The sequence below is a fragment of the Mesoplodon bidens genome (assembly GCF_964165515.1).
Source record: "Mesoplodon bidens genome assembly, chromosome: 3".
NCBI classification, from domain to species: Eukaryota; Metazoa; Chordata; class Mammalia; order Artiodactyla; family Ziphiidae; genus Mesoplodon; species Mesoplodon bidens.
In genome coordinates, this window is record NC_138178.1 from 29,651,381 (window position 1) to 29,665,766 (window position 14,386).

The window sequence follows — 14,386 nt, forward strand, 5'->3', positions numbered from 1 at the left end:
GTGTTAGATCTTGGGCTGTTACCTGGTGTATGATCCCATTTTTGGCCGAGATTGTCCTTTTAATATCCATTCAGCAGAGGTAAATTTTCCATTATTTTTATTTCTTCCTGCTTAATGTTGCCTTGAGGCTTCTCATTGGAGTTGGTACATGAGCTACAAAGAAAGCTCTAATTCAAGGTAACGCCAGACGTGGTGTGGGGGCTGATCCTTGAGCGCTGCGTCGCAAAGGGCAGAGGGTGCAACGGTGCCTGTGGCACAAAACACCGGTGTCCAACAAGTCTCCCTTGTGGGTGTCTGCCACTTGTATCGGTGGCCTCAGGGGCAGGGGTCTCCCTTAGCTCTCGTGGCCCCTGGAAAGAAGACAAGGGCTCAGGAACAGCCCGCAGGATCTCCGGGTGTGAGGGGAGCAGCCCTGATGCGCGGCGGGATCCGAGGAGGTGTTTGGCTCGACTTCAGACCCCCAGTGCGTATTCTTGGAAGGTTGTTGGTTCAGAAGTGAGAAAACAAAACATGCCGGATTCTCAACCAGATGGAAACTCTGATTTTTAAAGCACCACAGTGTTGGCTACAGGGACTTCCAGATGAAAGCGTGTTTTCACAAACTCAGATAAATTTGTACAGAAGTGTTGCTGGATAGATGCTACTTGCAGTAAGTAGTTGACCAAGGTGTCAGTATTGTAATGCAGGTATATTGTCGTGCTGTTTGATCTCTTAAATAGCCGCACTGTAAAGTGATCTTTAAAGTCCTAAATCAATTTCCCAAGGACAAATCTTAAAGAAAAACTGACAGAATGTTGAGTGTTATAATTATTGGAATGGGATCTTATTGATTTTTGTATATTGACTATAGAAATAATTTTTATACTTTGCCACAGGGCTCCACTGGAATGTGTAGTTTTGCATGTTTTGTGCGTAACAAAACTTTCACGTCAGCAGGAATTCGAAGGAAATATTTGAAAACTTTCAAAGGAAAGTTTTGGGCATAATAATCCTTTCTCCTGGTTACTGAGAGCAGTCAGCACATCCTCAGAGCTCTTTAAAGTTCATCTAAACTCAACTTGGAGCAAGTTCTTATTCTATTCTGAGTTTCATTTAATTCTTTAAATACAGAGGGCTCTGTTCATTATCAGATTTCCTTGCTCAGAAGGATTAAGTAAAATTCAAAAAATCTAAAAACCACCACCGGAAAAATTCCCACCTGATTATCAAACATTCATCCTAGAATAACACCTACATTTTATCCCCACACATTGGTTGTTGGTTGTCTGATGTTTTGATGTATTAAACTCCAATAGGAGAATCTAAAGCAATCATCAACTTGTAGCATTTTGTTATCCTGATAAGAAATGTGTGATAGAGGTATTCCAGGATAGAAATGTGTGTGTTTTTGAACGTGTTTATGGGTCATATTCTATGGAAATGAATGAGTGCCCTAAGAACTGACAAATGGGCAGAGAAACGCCTGGGGTCCCTCTGCCCTACCCTAGCCCCCGTTAGTATCCTGCTGTGTTTGTTCCTGTGCTCTTGCCCTTCTTCACAGCTATAATCGTAGTTTGTATGTGGTTCCATATCCCACTTCCTTCCTTTAATATTAAAAATGGGAAGTTTTTAACCGTGTGTCTTGGATTTAAGTTCTGTGGAATCCATCTTTAGAAGCCAAGTTAGAACACATCTGCCAACAAATCACTTTCATTCCTTAAAAAGACCGTTCTTCATAGTGCTCCACATTGGGAGTGTGTGATCCCTGGGAGCCAGTGTTTCCACTACAAACAGAAAAGGTTCTCTGAAAGCCGTCATGAGCTGGAGTTGGGAGTAGGAGGGCTTTATGTGGAGGTCATACCTGTCCAAGTAAAAAGGTGGCCAGAGGACTGGACAGGGCAACTGGCACCACCGGGAGCTTCCTGAGCTCCCCCCACCCCCCGCACCATATCACAGGCTTGTTCCTTTCTGAAGGGACATCCAAGGGGCACACCCAGCCCACCTCATCAGGCTAAGGCTTTTTTATGAAGCAAAAACAGATTCTTTAAATGGTGCTTATTCTAATATGTCCAAAGAGCATGTCAGTTATTTGTACATGACAGACTTAGTCTAAGAACCTTCTTTTTAAAGTTCTTGCTTATGATTTTCACTTGCTCAGCTGGGATCCCCAGGGTGGTCTAGGGAAGGTGGGTGGAACCTCAGAGGGCCTTCAGCTCACGGGGGTGCCTCCTCTGAGCCCTAACTCTCAGCTCATTATTTACTCCTCCCTTGAAGAAGCACTGTCCTTTAAAAGGAGACATTGGTTTAAATGAAACTTCTGTTGTTCTACAATAACTGTGGCATTTGAGTGTGCTCTGAGATGCTTGAGTAGATTTAATACAGCCTGTGCATTGAATCCTGACTGGCATAGAATTGTTGAAATAAAGTGTGAGTGTCTTCTTTTACTTATTCTGATATTCCTTCAGAGGAGATCAGATTAATTAACATGCCTGGCTTACACGTTAACTTCAAGTAATAACACAAAAGAAAAACCAGTGCAGCATTTCAATGCCGTATCGTAAAACATTGTGTGTGTGTGTGTGTGTGTGTGTGTGTGTGTGTGTGAATACAGCTCTAGTGATGAACTACTCACTATTGGGTAACTTTCACACTTTTGAATCTTTGTTTTCAGCAGACAGGGGCTTAAAATTCCTCAATCAGTGATATAATAAAAGCCAATTACATTTTTAAAATGGGCAAAGGACTTGATTAGACTTTCATCCAAAGAAAACATACAAATGGCCAATAAGCACATGAAAAAGGTGCTCAACATCATGAGTCATTAGGGAAAGGCAAGTCAAAACCACCATGAGGTACCACTTCACACCCACTGGGATGGCTAAACTAAAAAAAATGGAAAGTAACAAGTACGGGGAGAATTTGGAAAAACTGGAGTCTTCGTACCTTGCTGGTAGGAATGCAAAATTGTGCAGCCTTTGGGAAACAGTTTGGCAGTTCCTCGGCAAATTAAACATAGAGTTACCATGTGGTCTAACAATTCCACTTTGGGGTACATACCCAAAAGAATTGAAAACAGGGACTTAAACAGATACTTGTACATGCTATTCATAGCAGCATTATTCACAGTAACCAAAAGGTAGAAACCCCCCAAGCATCCATCGATGGATGAATGAACAAATAAAATGTGGTCTATCCATACAGTGGGATGTTATTCAGCCTTGAAGACACATGCTACAACATGGAAGAATGTTGAAGACAATATGCTAAGTGAAATAATCCAGGCAGAAGAAGACAAATATTGTGTGATTTCACTTAAATGAAATATCTGGAATAGGCAATTCAGAAATAGAAAGTAGGTTAGAGGTTACCATTCCCTGGGAGGTGGAAGTGGTGATGGGTTAGGTACAGAGCTTCTGTTTGGGATAGTGAAAAATTTTGGACATAAATAGCAGTAATGGTTGCACAACATTGTAAACATAATTAATGCCACTGGAGTGTCATTTTTAAATGGCTGAATGGTAAATCTTATGCATATTTTATCACAAGACTTTTAAAACTAAGACCAAAAAAACCCATTTGGTAGCATCTTTTAGGAATTTTTCTGTATAGTATCATGTCGTCTGCAAACAGTGACAGTTTTACTTCTTCAATTTGGATTCCTTTTATTTCTTTTTCTTTTCTGATTGCTGTGACTAAGATTTCCAAAACTGTGTTGAATAAAAATGGTGAGAGTGGGCATCCTTTTTGCCTTGTTCCTGATCTTAGAGGAAATGCTTTCAGCTCTTCACTGTTGAGTATGTTAGCTGTGGGTTTGTCATATATGGCCTTTATTATATTGAGGTATGTTTCCTCCATGCCCACTTTCTGGAGAGTTTTTCTCATAAATAGATGTTGAATTTTATGAAAAGCTTTTTTGGCATCTATTGAGATAATCATATGGTTTTTATTCTTCAATTTGTTAATATGGTATACCACACTGATTTGCAAATATTGAAAAATCCTTGCATCCCTGGGATAAATTTCACTTGATTGTGGTGTATGATCCTTTTAACGTGTTGTTGGATTCAGTTTGCTACTACTAGAGCGGGTCAATTAATTCAGTAAATTGGCAGGATACAAAATTAATAGAGAAATTTGTTGCATTTCTATACATTAACAACAGAAGAGCAGAAAGAGAAATTAAGGAAACAACCCCATTTACCACCACATCAAAAAGAATAAGATACTTAGGAATAAACCTACCTAAGGAGGCAGAAGACCTGTACTCTGAAAACTGTAAGATGCTGATGAAAGAAATTGAAGAGGACACAAATAGATGGAAAGATATACCATGTTCCTGGATTGGAAGAATCAATATTGTTAAAATGACTGTACTACCCCAGACAATCTACAGATTCAGTGCAATGCCTATCAAATTACCAATGGCATTTTTCCCAGAACTAGAACAAAAAATTTCACAATTTGTATGGAAACACAAAAGACCCCGAATAGGCAAAGCAATCTTGAGAAAGTAGAATGGAGCCAGAGGAATCAGGCCTCCTGACCTCAGACTATACTACAAAGCTACAGTCATCAAAACAGTATGCTTCTGGCACGGAAACAGAAATACAGATCAGTGGAACAGGATAGAAAGTCCAGCGATAAACCCATGCACCTATGGTTAATTAATCTACAACAAAGGAGGGAAGAATAATACAATGGAGAGAAGACAATCTCTTCAATAAGTGGTGCTGGGGGGCTTCCCTGGTGGTGCAGTGGTTAAGAATCTGCCTGCCAATGCAGGGGACACGGGTTTGAGCCCTGGTCCGGGAAGATCCCACATGCTGTGGAGCAACTAAGCCCATGCACCACAACTACTGAGCCTGCACTGTAGATCCCGCGAGCCACAACTACTGAAGCTGCACGCCACAACTACCAAAGCCCGTGTGCCTAGAGCCCATGCTCTGCAACAAGGAGAAGCCACCGCAATGAGAAGCCCGCTCACCACAATGAAGAGTAGCCCCTGCTCACCACAACTAGAGAAAGCCCGTGCGCAGCAACGAAGGCCCAACGCAGCCAAAAATAAAATAAATAAATTTTAAAAAAATAAGTGGTGCTGGGAAAACTGGACAGCTACATGTAAAAGAATGAAATGAGAACATCCTTTAACACCATAAACAAAAATAAACTCAAAGTGGATTAAAGACCTAAATGTAAGACTGCATACTATAAAACTCCTAGAGGAAAACATAGACAGAACATTGACATAAATCTCAGCAATATCTTTTTGGATCCGTCTCCTAGAGTAATGGAAATAAAAACAAAAATAAATGAATGGGACTTAATTAAACTTAAGCTTTGGCACAGCAAAGGAAATCATAAACAAAACAGACAACCTACGGACTGGGAGAAAGTATTTGCAAATGATGCAGCCAACAAAGGATTAATCTCCAAAATACACAAATAGTGCATGCAGCTCAATATCAAAAAAACAACCCAATCAAAAAATGGGCAGAAGATCTAGGAAGACATTTCTCCAGAGAAAACATAAGATGGCCAACAGGCACATGCAAAGATGCTCAACTTTGCTAATTATTAGAGAAATGCAAACCAAAATTGCAATGAGGTATCGCTTCATACCAGTCAGAATGGCCATCATCAAAAAGTCTACAAGTAATAAATGCTGGAGAGGGTGTGGAGAAAAAGGAACCCTCCTACACTGTTGATGGGAATGTAAATTGGTGCAGCCACTATGGAAAACAGTGTGGAGGTTCCTTAAAAAACTAAAAATAGGGGCTTCCCTGGTGGCGCAGTTGTTGAGAGTCCGCCTGCCAATGCAGGGGACATGGGTTCGTGCCCCGGTCCGGGAAGATCCCACATGCCGCGGAGCGGCTGGGCCTGTGAGCCATGGCCGCTGAGCCTGCGCGTCCGGAGCCTGTGCTCCGCAATGGGAGAGGCTGCAGCAGTGAGAGGCCCACGTACCGAAAAAAAAAAAAAAAAAACTAAAAATAGAATTACCGCATGATCCTGCAGTCCCACTCCTGGACATCTGTCTGGCGAAAAGTCTTAATTTGAAAAGATGCATGCACCCCAGTGTTCATTGCAGCACTATTTACAGTAGCATGGAAATTGACAAAGACATGGAAGCAACCTAAATGTCCATCAACAGATGAATAGATAAAGAAGATGTGGTATATATATACAATGGAATATTACTCAACTATAATAAAGAATGAAATGATGCCATTTGCAGCAACATAGATGGACCTAGAGATTATCATACTAAGTGAAGTAAGCCAGGGAGAAACAAATACCATATGGTATCACTTATATGTGGAATCTAAAAAAAAAAAATACAAATGAACTTATTTACAAAACAGAAATAGACCCACAGACATAGAAAACAAACTTATGGTTACCAAAGGGGAAAGTGGTGGGGAGAGAGATTAACATATACACACTACTATATATAAAATAGCCAAAAAGGAAGGACCTACTGTGTAGTACAGGGAGCTATACTCAGTATTTTGTAATAACCTATAAGGGAAAATAATCTGAAAAAGAATATATTATATATATATATATGTGTGTGTATAACTGAATCACTGTGCTGTACACCTGAAACTAACACAACATTGTAAATCAACTACAATTTTAAAAATAAAATCTCTTTTACTTAAATCTTAGAACATAGTTTATCTAGGATGTTGTTATAGCATATGATATCTATTACTGTTGATTTGTAGCCATAAACCAAACAAAATTAATACCATTGAAAATGTAGTTTGGCAAATACTTCGTTATTTTAAAATCACACTTGCCCCATTAATTGTGAAACAAAATACGTAGCCTCTTGTTTCTCTCCCCGTGCTCTCTAACGTAAAGGTAAAATTAGAGAATGATTGTATTTTCTTTAGTTCTGTTTGGTAATCCAATTGGATCATTCTGAAGTAAAATTATAATCCTAATTCTTCTAATTGTCTTAGTTTCCTTTTATTTACTCTGGATGTCAGTTTTCTGAATCAGGGTTGGGCACGCTTTTCCTCAAGTGGCTGTTTAGTAAATATTCAGTCTCCACGGTCTCTGTCGCAACCCTCAGCTCTGCCCGTTGGTGTGAAAGCCACTGCAGGTGGTACTGCAAGGACTGAGGGCCGTGTCCCAATAAAACTTTATTTACAAAACCAGGCAGCATCTAGTTTGCTAACTCCTGTTCTGAACTTCCAGATCTTTTTACCAAAATTCAGTCCTGGGTCTCCCACTGTGAGAGTCCCTTCTGTGAATATAGCAGCTTTGAGAGAAACCTAATAGCATCAGAGCTTTGAGATCTTTCAATGAGTGCTCAAAATGGCAGTAACTGCGGATCATAATCCCATAGTTCTTTTGTATTTTTCAGAATGTTTTTGTAAACACGCTTTTGTTTTATATTTACAAATACCAGAGAGTAGAGTTGGTGTGACTGTCCCCTCTTGCAAATGGACAGTAGGTGTTTCTCAGAGGCTGGCTGGTCCCCCCTTCTCCATCCTCACTGAGCCCTCCCATCTCTCTGTGCAGCGTGTATTCCGGGCACCAGTCCATCCTCATCCCGCCTGCAGAGCTGGAGACCAACCCTGCCTTGTGGCTGCTTGCCGTGAGTCAGTACAAAGTCCGGGATACATTTTGCTCCTACTCAGTGATGGAACTGTGTACCAAGGGGCTGGGCTCGCAGACAGAATCGCTCAAGGTAAGCAGCCCTCAGAGTGCCTGGGGGACACTTGCCAGCATCCTAGGAAAGCACCAGTGTCAGAGGGTGTGGAGTAGGTGTGGTGAGGCTAAATGATCCTTCAGAAAGGCTGACATAAGGTCTGCTGTCACCTGAGGTAGACGAAGTTGTTTTCACATGAAAACCTTGTTTTATAACGTGAGTATTTTCCTACTGCCAGAGTTAGAGGTCAGAGTGTATGTTATTGATGTCTTTAATTCTGTTAGGGCTACTTGGAGGGTCCTGAATTGCCTTTTGATTTGTTGGTGGATTCAGTTCTTGAGTGCAGTTAGTTTTATTCCAAAGCTGGGGTTCGAGTCATATGTCTAAACTTAGCTGCTCATTTCATTTTCCTTGAGGACCCTGATGGGTAGATCTGGGTCCTAACCAAAATTCAATTTTACAATCCAGTGAACAGTGGCTTGGTTTTATTTTTTAATATTCAATTACCATTATGTGACAATAACAACATTTCCCTTCATTTAAGCCGAGGACTTTTTTTTTTTTTTTTTTTTTTTTGCCGTACACAGGCCTCTCACTGTTGTGGCCTCTCCCGTTGCGGAGCACAGGCTCCGGACGCGCAGGCTCAGCGGCCATCGCTCACGGGCCCAGCCGCTCGGCGGCACGTGGAATCTTCCCAGACCAGGGCACAAACCCGTGTCCCCTGCATGATGCAGGCAGACTCCCAACCACTGTGCCACCAGGGAAGCCCCAAGGACTTTTTGATAGACGTATTTTCATAGTAAATTATGTAGTCCTTATTCAAGTAACTAGGAGAGAATAATCATATGACCTCTTTTGGTTAATATTCCAACTATTCACTGTTTATATGCTCAGATATGTGTGAGTGTGTATGTATAGATACATACACAGATTATATTTATGTGTATATATGCACACATACAAATTATCTATACACTTGCCATTAGTAAAGCAATATATTTCTCTCTGCTGAATTTTGTTTTCCTATTCAGACCTAGTGCATTAAGCTTGAACAAGAAAGCAAAATGCAAGATAACTTTGATATTAAGCTACATAAATAAATATTACTTGAAGTTATATGTTTATACAGCAAAGGAAATTTATAAAATATTATTATTCATGTCCACCTATATTATGCTATAAAATGATTGAGTATGTTTCATGAACTTTACCTATAGGTGCATTTATAAATAACCAAATGAAATAATAAGTGATTTCTAAGCACTTTACATATTGATTAATTTAACCTTTACAATAGTTCTCTGAAATAGGTCCATTATTGTTTCCATTTTAAAGATGAGGAAACTTAGGTTACAGAGAAATTAAGCACCTTCTCCAAGTTCTTACATTTAGTAAACTTTGAAGCCAAATTTTGAATCTGTGGCTCCAGGAGCACCATCTCAAAGCCCAGGGTGCACTGCCTCCCAAAACACACATGTGTCGAGGGTCATTGGTGTTACACAGACTTAATTTTCCCTGTGTAACTGCACGTATGGAAGATTGTCGTTATCTTGACTCATGTCCCTCCTCAGCTCAGGTGCCCTTGTCAGCTCTCCAGGACGCTGATGGCTCCTGGTGACTGTCCTGTGTGGGGATGGAGACCCTGTCGCTCCCTCGCCCCCTGTTTCATTGCCACTCCCGTTGCGCGTTTTGCTGTTCCTCGGCTCCGCTTGGGAGTGTTGTGCTTTTAGGGCACTTCATTTCCTGCCCCGGGTGTTGCCATTTCGTTCATTTGATGGAATTTGGGCAGAACTGAGCTGTGTTTCCTTGTGACAGTTTATCTGGGACCTTTTATGTCTCAAGACATGAAAGGAGAGCTGTGTTTAAGAAGCTGCCCAGATGTTTTCATTTTCCATTCCTATATTAAAAGCAGGTTTCTCATTTCTCTCCGATGGATGTTCCTGTGTATCCATGCTGGCAGGAGTGTATATAAGTGCTTCTGTTCTTCCCCAAACCCTGTCCTTTAATTATTTTATCCACACCTTGTTTTTCTTCAACTTTTCTCCTCATTATGCTTCTTGAATTATTTAAAATGTGTTTGTAATGGCATCCTTGATTACCGATATGGGCGTTTTTTTATTTACACATGTTCTACAGCATTTTGGTTAATGGTGCAGACACAGAGAGCCCTGGGAATGAATATCTGTGTGGAGTTTCTGTTGTTGTACAGATCTGGGTAAGGAGCCTGCAGGTCACACCCCTAACACTGGCAAGGCTGACCTCCTACTGCTGTCATTATTTCTAGGCACGAGGACTGGACTTGTCCCGCGTGCGGACCTGTGTAGTGGTGGCAGAAGAACGGCCCCGAATAGCACTCACCCAGTCATTCTCAAAACTGTTTAAAGACCTGGGCCTCCATCCACGGGCCGTTAGCACCTCGTTTGGCTGTAGAGTGAACCTGGCGATTTGCTTGCAGGTGAGTTTCCTTGATGCCAGTAAGTGTGTGAGTCAGAGAGTAACTTTTAAAGACAGGCATACAGCGCCACACTGCTCAACATGGTTTCCCCTGCTGATGCTTACCCACATTTAGAAGGTATCTTTCAGTCAAATGCATGTGGTTGGTATACACTTTTTGTTTGTTTGTTTTGTTTTTAATTATACTCTGCATTTGTCAGTAACCAGTATTCATAATTAGCATTCACAGGCTTATTCTGTCCTGGGGCATTTTAAGTTTTGTAACATGAGTAGCAGTTTGTCAAGACCTGTGAAAGCAGGCTCTTTAAAGATGAGATACTAAACAAATGTTTCATTGTGGCAAGAAATCCTGTCTCTTGAAGTACTTAGTCTCTTGTATGCAGACAGTAACTTCTGTAGGAAGAATTCCAGGACATTAAGCAGGTTCATGAATTTGTGGCTGTGATGACATTGAAGTATATACTTTTTGCTGCATTTCTAAGGCAGAGCTGTAAGTGAGGCTGCCCTCGTAAGATAGCCTTGCATTATATGTGGCAAAAAAAAAATGCTTGTTTTCTTTCTTTCTCTTCATTAGCCCACTTCAGACCATCTTCACTATTCCTTTCCGTCTCTGAACTCTTAACATGAGATCTAGTCCATGAAGGAAAGGAAAGTCCTATGGGAATCTGTTCCCAGTGCCCTTTGGGCAGCCTCATCCAAAACAAGCCAGCCCAGGACTCAGCTTCAGGCTTTGTTCCTGGAACATATTAAAAGGACAAGAACTTTGCTCACAGCAGGTGCTGGAGTGGAGGACAGTGGACACAAGCTGGCTCCTGATCTCGCCTCCCTGACCACCCACTGTCTCTCCCATTTACGACCCAGAGATGCTGCTTACAGTTCCCCTTGGGAGACCTTGGGAAGCTCCTGGTCAGCTGTCTCCCGGCCAGTGCTCTCAGTATCTGGACTCAGCGTGGACTTTGGAGAGGAAGGACTCTCCCCATGTGACCAGTTTGCTGAGCTCACTTCAGAAAAATTAGCTACAGGAAGGTGTTCTGATTTTCACTGGTGTTCCTTTGCCTCTGTCTTCCTTCTCTTTGAATTAGCTCCATTTTTAAAAATTTATAACTACCAGGGTCCTCTCAAGAGTCAGTTGAACCTTGTTCTATGATTGAAATTAATTCCCTTTTCTAAGAGGTAATCTGAAGAATTGGATTTATCTTGCCAAACTAGTTCTTTAAATATTGAAGTTTCTTTTCCTATTCACCTTGATCTGTTCTGCTTAAATGTTTCTAGCCATCTGTTCCATAAGGAGAAATGAGAAATACAGAAATCCACTTCTTAAGTAAATTCAGCCATAGGATGATGTAATGCTTCCCTTCTCCTGCAAGTAGTGGGGAAAAAATCAGGGATCCATGAGAGACAGGCTCTTGGCCACAATATTTCTTCTTCTTTCTCTCTCTCTCAGAATGTTGGCAGATGAAGGGAGAAGGGCATAGAATAGATCCCATATTAACATAATATCACTTAGCACTTGTCCACTTCATACAGGCAACAAAGCAAGTTCTACTACACTTTATTATACAGAATTAAAACTTTGTAGATACTAGAAATAGAGCACTTATGGTTATTTACCTCTTTATTTTTCATTTATTTCCATCTACTTGATCCAAAATGTTTTAAGAAGTTTTATAGGGAAGCAGTAGATTAAGTAGGGAAAATAAAATACACTAAAAATAATTGAAAAGATAGAGGTGACCGAAAATAAGGGTAAGAAGCCAAAAATGAAGTTGGCACACAGGTGTTCACCACCTCTGTGGCCTAAAATATGAACTCCATCATTCCAGTGTCCTTAGCACCTAGAACTGTACCTGGTGCTTTGTAAATATTTAATAAATATGTGTTGTAAGAGTGTTGAATAAATTAAGTTCTATACTCCTAATAAAAAGAATAAATATTCTTTTTCTAGAAAACAATTCTGTCAGTATGACCCCCACATCAGAGCTGACATCCCCAGTCACAGGTCATGGTGCTGTTCTGGAATGTTGACAGCATCTTTAAGTGTTTTTGTACATTTTAAGTTTTTCTACTTGGGTGCTTTACTCTCAACTAATTTTCAGCCAGTTTTTCTTTTTCTGAATGGTCAGCATTAGAAAATAGCTGAAAATATCAGTGTGTCTGATAGTAGAGCTAAATCAAATAAATTAAGTGTATCATACTAAGGAATGCAGACTCTCTACCCTTGCCAACCCCGGGGCCAGGTGTGCGTCGGGATTATGGAGTTTTCTGGCATTGGGGAGGCAGGACCCAGCAGGCTGTGAGCAGAACCCCATAACCGCACACATGGTATCTCTCGGTGACGCTCCATCCTGTGAGTAGCTCGTGTCAGCCTAAGTCAGAGTTTACTCAGATGAGTGCAAGACACGGTTCTGGCCCTCATGGAACCAGATGGACAGTAAACACAGATGATTTTTTCAGTAAATGAGTAAAATATTCGTAGTAAAGATAAAGTAAGAAGGTAAAGGAGACACACAGGAGGCAATTTTAGGAGGGGTAGCCAAGAAAGGCCCCTCTATGAGGTGACATTTCAGCAAAGCGCCCTCTGAGGTGAACGTACAAAACTCTGGGCAAAGGCAGCATCAAGTGCAGAAGCTTGAGGCAGGGCTGGTCAGTGGAAATGTTTGTTTTCTATTAATTTTTGCAGAAATTAAAAAATATGTGATTATGGTCCCAAGCAAACAGAGCAGGCATAGCTTGAGGTCTGAGGGCAGAAATCCCATGTCTCTTGTTCCCATTGTGTTTCTACAGGGCCTGACACATAATAAATGCCTAACAAAGATGTTAAATATACTAAAACTGAATTTTTAAGAATGTTTAGACAAAGAAATGAGGAAAACAATCTGAAAAGTTAGGAATTTTTTATAGATTATTTTTACAAAAGAATATTTATTTTAGGAAACAAAATCAGAAAATACAGACTAGCCAATAAATAAATAACATTCATAAGTCATACCCAGAGATAATCACCATTACTCCCTTGATGTAAAAAAAATTTTTTAAATGCTAAGATAGTTCCTAAATTCCAAACCCATCCTAAATGTTTAAAGACATTGAGAAGTTTACACCATTTTCCTTATGGAACACCAGGATTACCAATATATGTGAAATCAGTTAGTGGGCATATTTGTTTTCGGTTTGTTGTTGTTTGAGGAGATGTTTTCTCAGCTGGCTCGCCTGTCGTCCTTCCTCAGGGCCCTTGACTGGACCCCGAGTGCTCAGGTAGAGGGCAGCCCTTCAGGAGGAGGGCAGGTTTCCATCTCCACGAGGTACGTGGGTAGGGACGCGAAGGACGCTGTCCAGACGAGGAATGGAGCCTCATCCGAGCCGTGTGGGGTTTACAAGCTGCTCTCGCTGGGGACCACAATTTTAGCGTCTGTGGGTCCCCTTCCAGAAGTGCCCCCTGGCCTTGGGGAGGCTGGGCTGTGCAGCGGGCAGTGTGCTGTGACTGCAGAATGAGATGCATCTGATGCACTAGGTTCTGAACTTACGTGAGATAAATCAGGGCTGTGTTTACTTCATCAATGGCACGCCGACCAATCCAGCCTGAGCATCTGTCTCCCCTTTGTACAATTTTACGCTAAATGACATTCTCTACCGTAGAGTCTTTCATGCTTTTACTTCCTGATGCCACAACTCAGGCTGTTCTCTGCCTGAAATGGGCTTCCACCTTCTTCATGTGGCAAAAGCCTGCTTCTCTTTCCAGGTGTCATGTTTCGATTCCTCCAGCTAGAAATACTTTCCTTCCTCTGAATTCCCATGGCAGGTCATCCCTCCCACTTAATGTTGTTTGCCATAGTTCACAATTATGTACATAAACAATTTCTATCCCCTTGCTCTGTGAAAAACTGTCTTAGACAACCCAGTACACAACTCACATAGTCACACAGTCACTTCCTGAGACTGAATTTTATGAAAGTACTGGGTGTCGACTCCTCTGACTGCAAATATGCTTCACATTTGAGAAATTCAGCATGTTTTTTATTAGCCTCAAGCCTCCTGAGGGAAGTAAGTAAATAGCATTCCTGAAATTTCTCTGAAATGAACTCATGTGAATCTTCATCAGGTAAAAGCTCACAGCATCATTTGTAAGTTATCATGAAATGAAGTGAAATGAAATGAAATGAAATGAAAATCAAAGGTTTGCTGCTCTTCAAGCTTCTAGCAGCATTTTCATCTCAAACAGTAGCTCCAGGGCCTGCACCATCAGAAAAAAGACTCCATGCCCAAAAAAGAAAAAAAAAAAAAATTCTCTCACAA

General features: G+C 41.0%; 1 protein-coding gene across 4 annotated transcripts in view; it reads left to right on the forward strand.

Annotated features, from left to right (window-relative positions):
• The window catches only part of DIP2C (disco interacting protein 2 homolog C), a 359,289-nt gene that overhangs the window by 316,384 nt on the left and 28,519 nt on the right, over positions 1-14,386 (forward strand). For all 4 annotated transcript variants that reach the window (XM_081228458.1, XM_081228459.1, XM_081228460.1 and 1 more), the window contains 2 exons: positions 7,510-7,678; positions 9,924-10,094. In XM_081228458.1, coding sequence (XP_081084584.1) covers positions 7,510-7,678; positions 9,924-10,094 — 340 coding nt within the window. The remainder of the gene's footprint in view (positions 1-7,509; positions 7,679-9,923; positions 10,095-14,386) is intronic.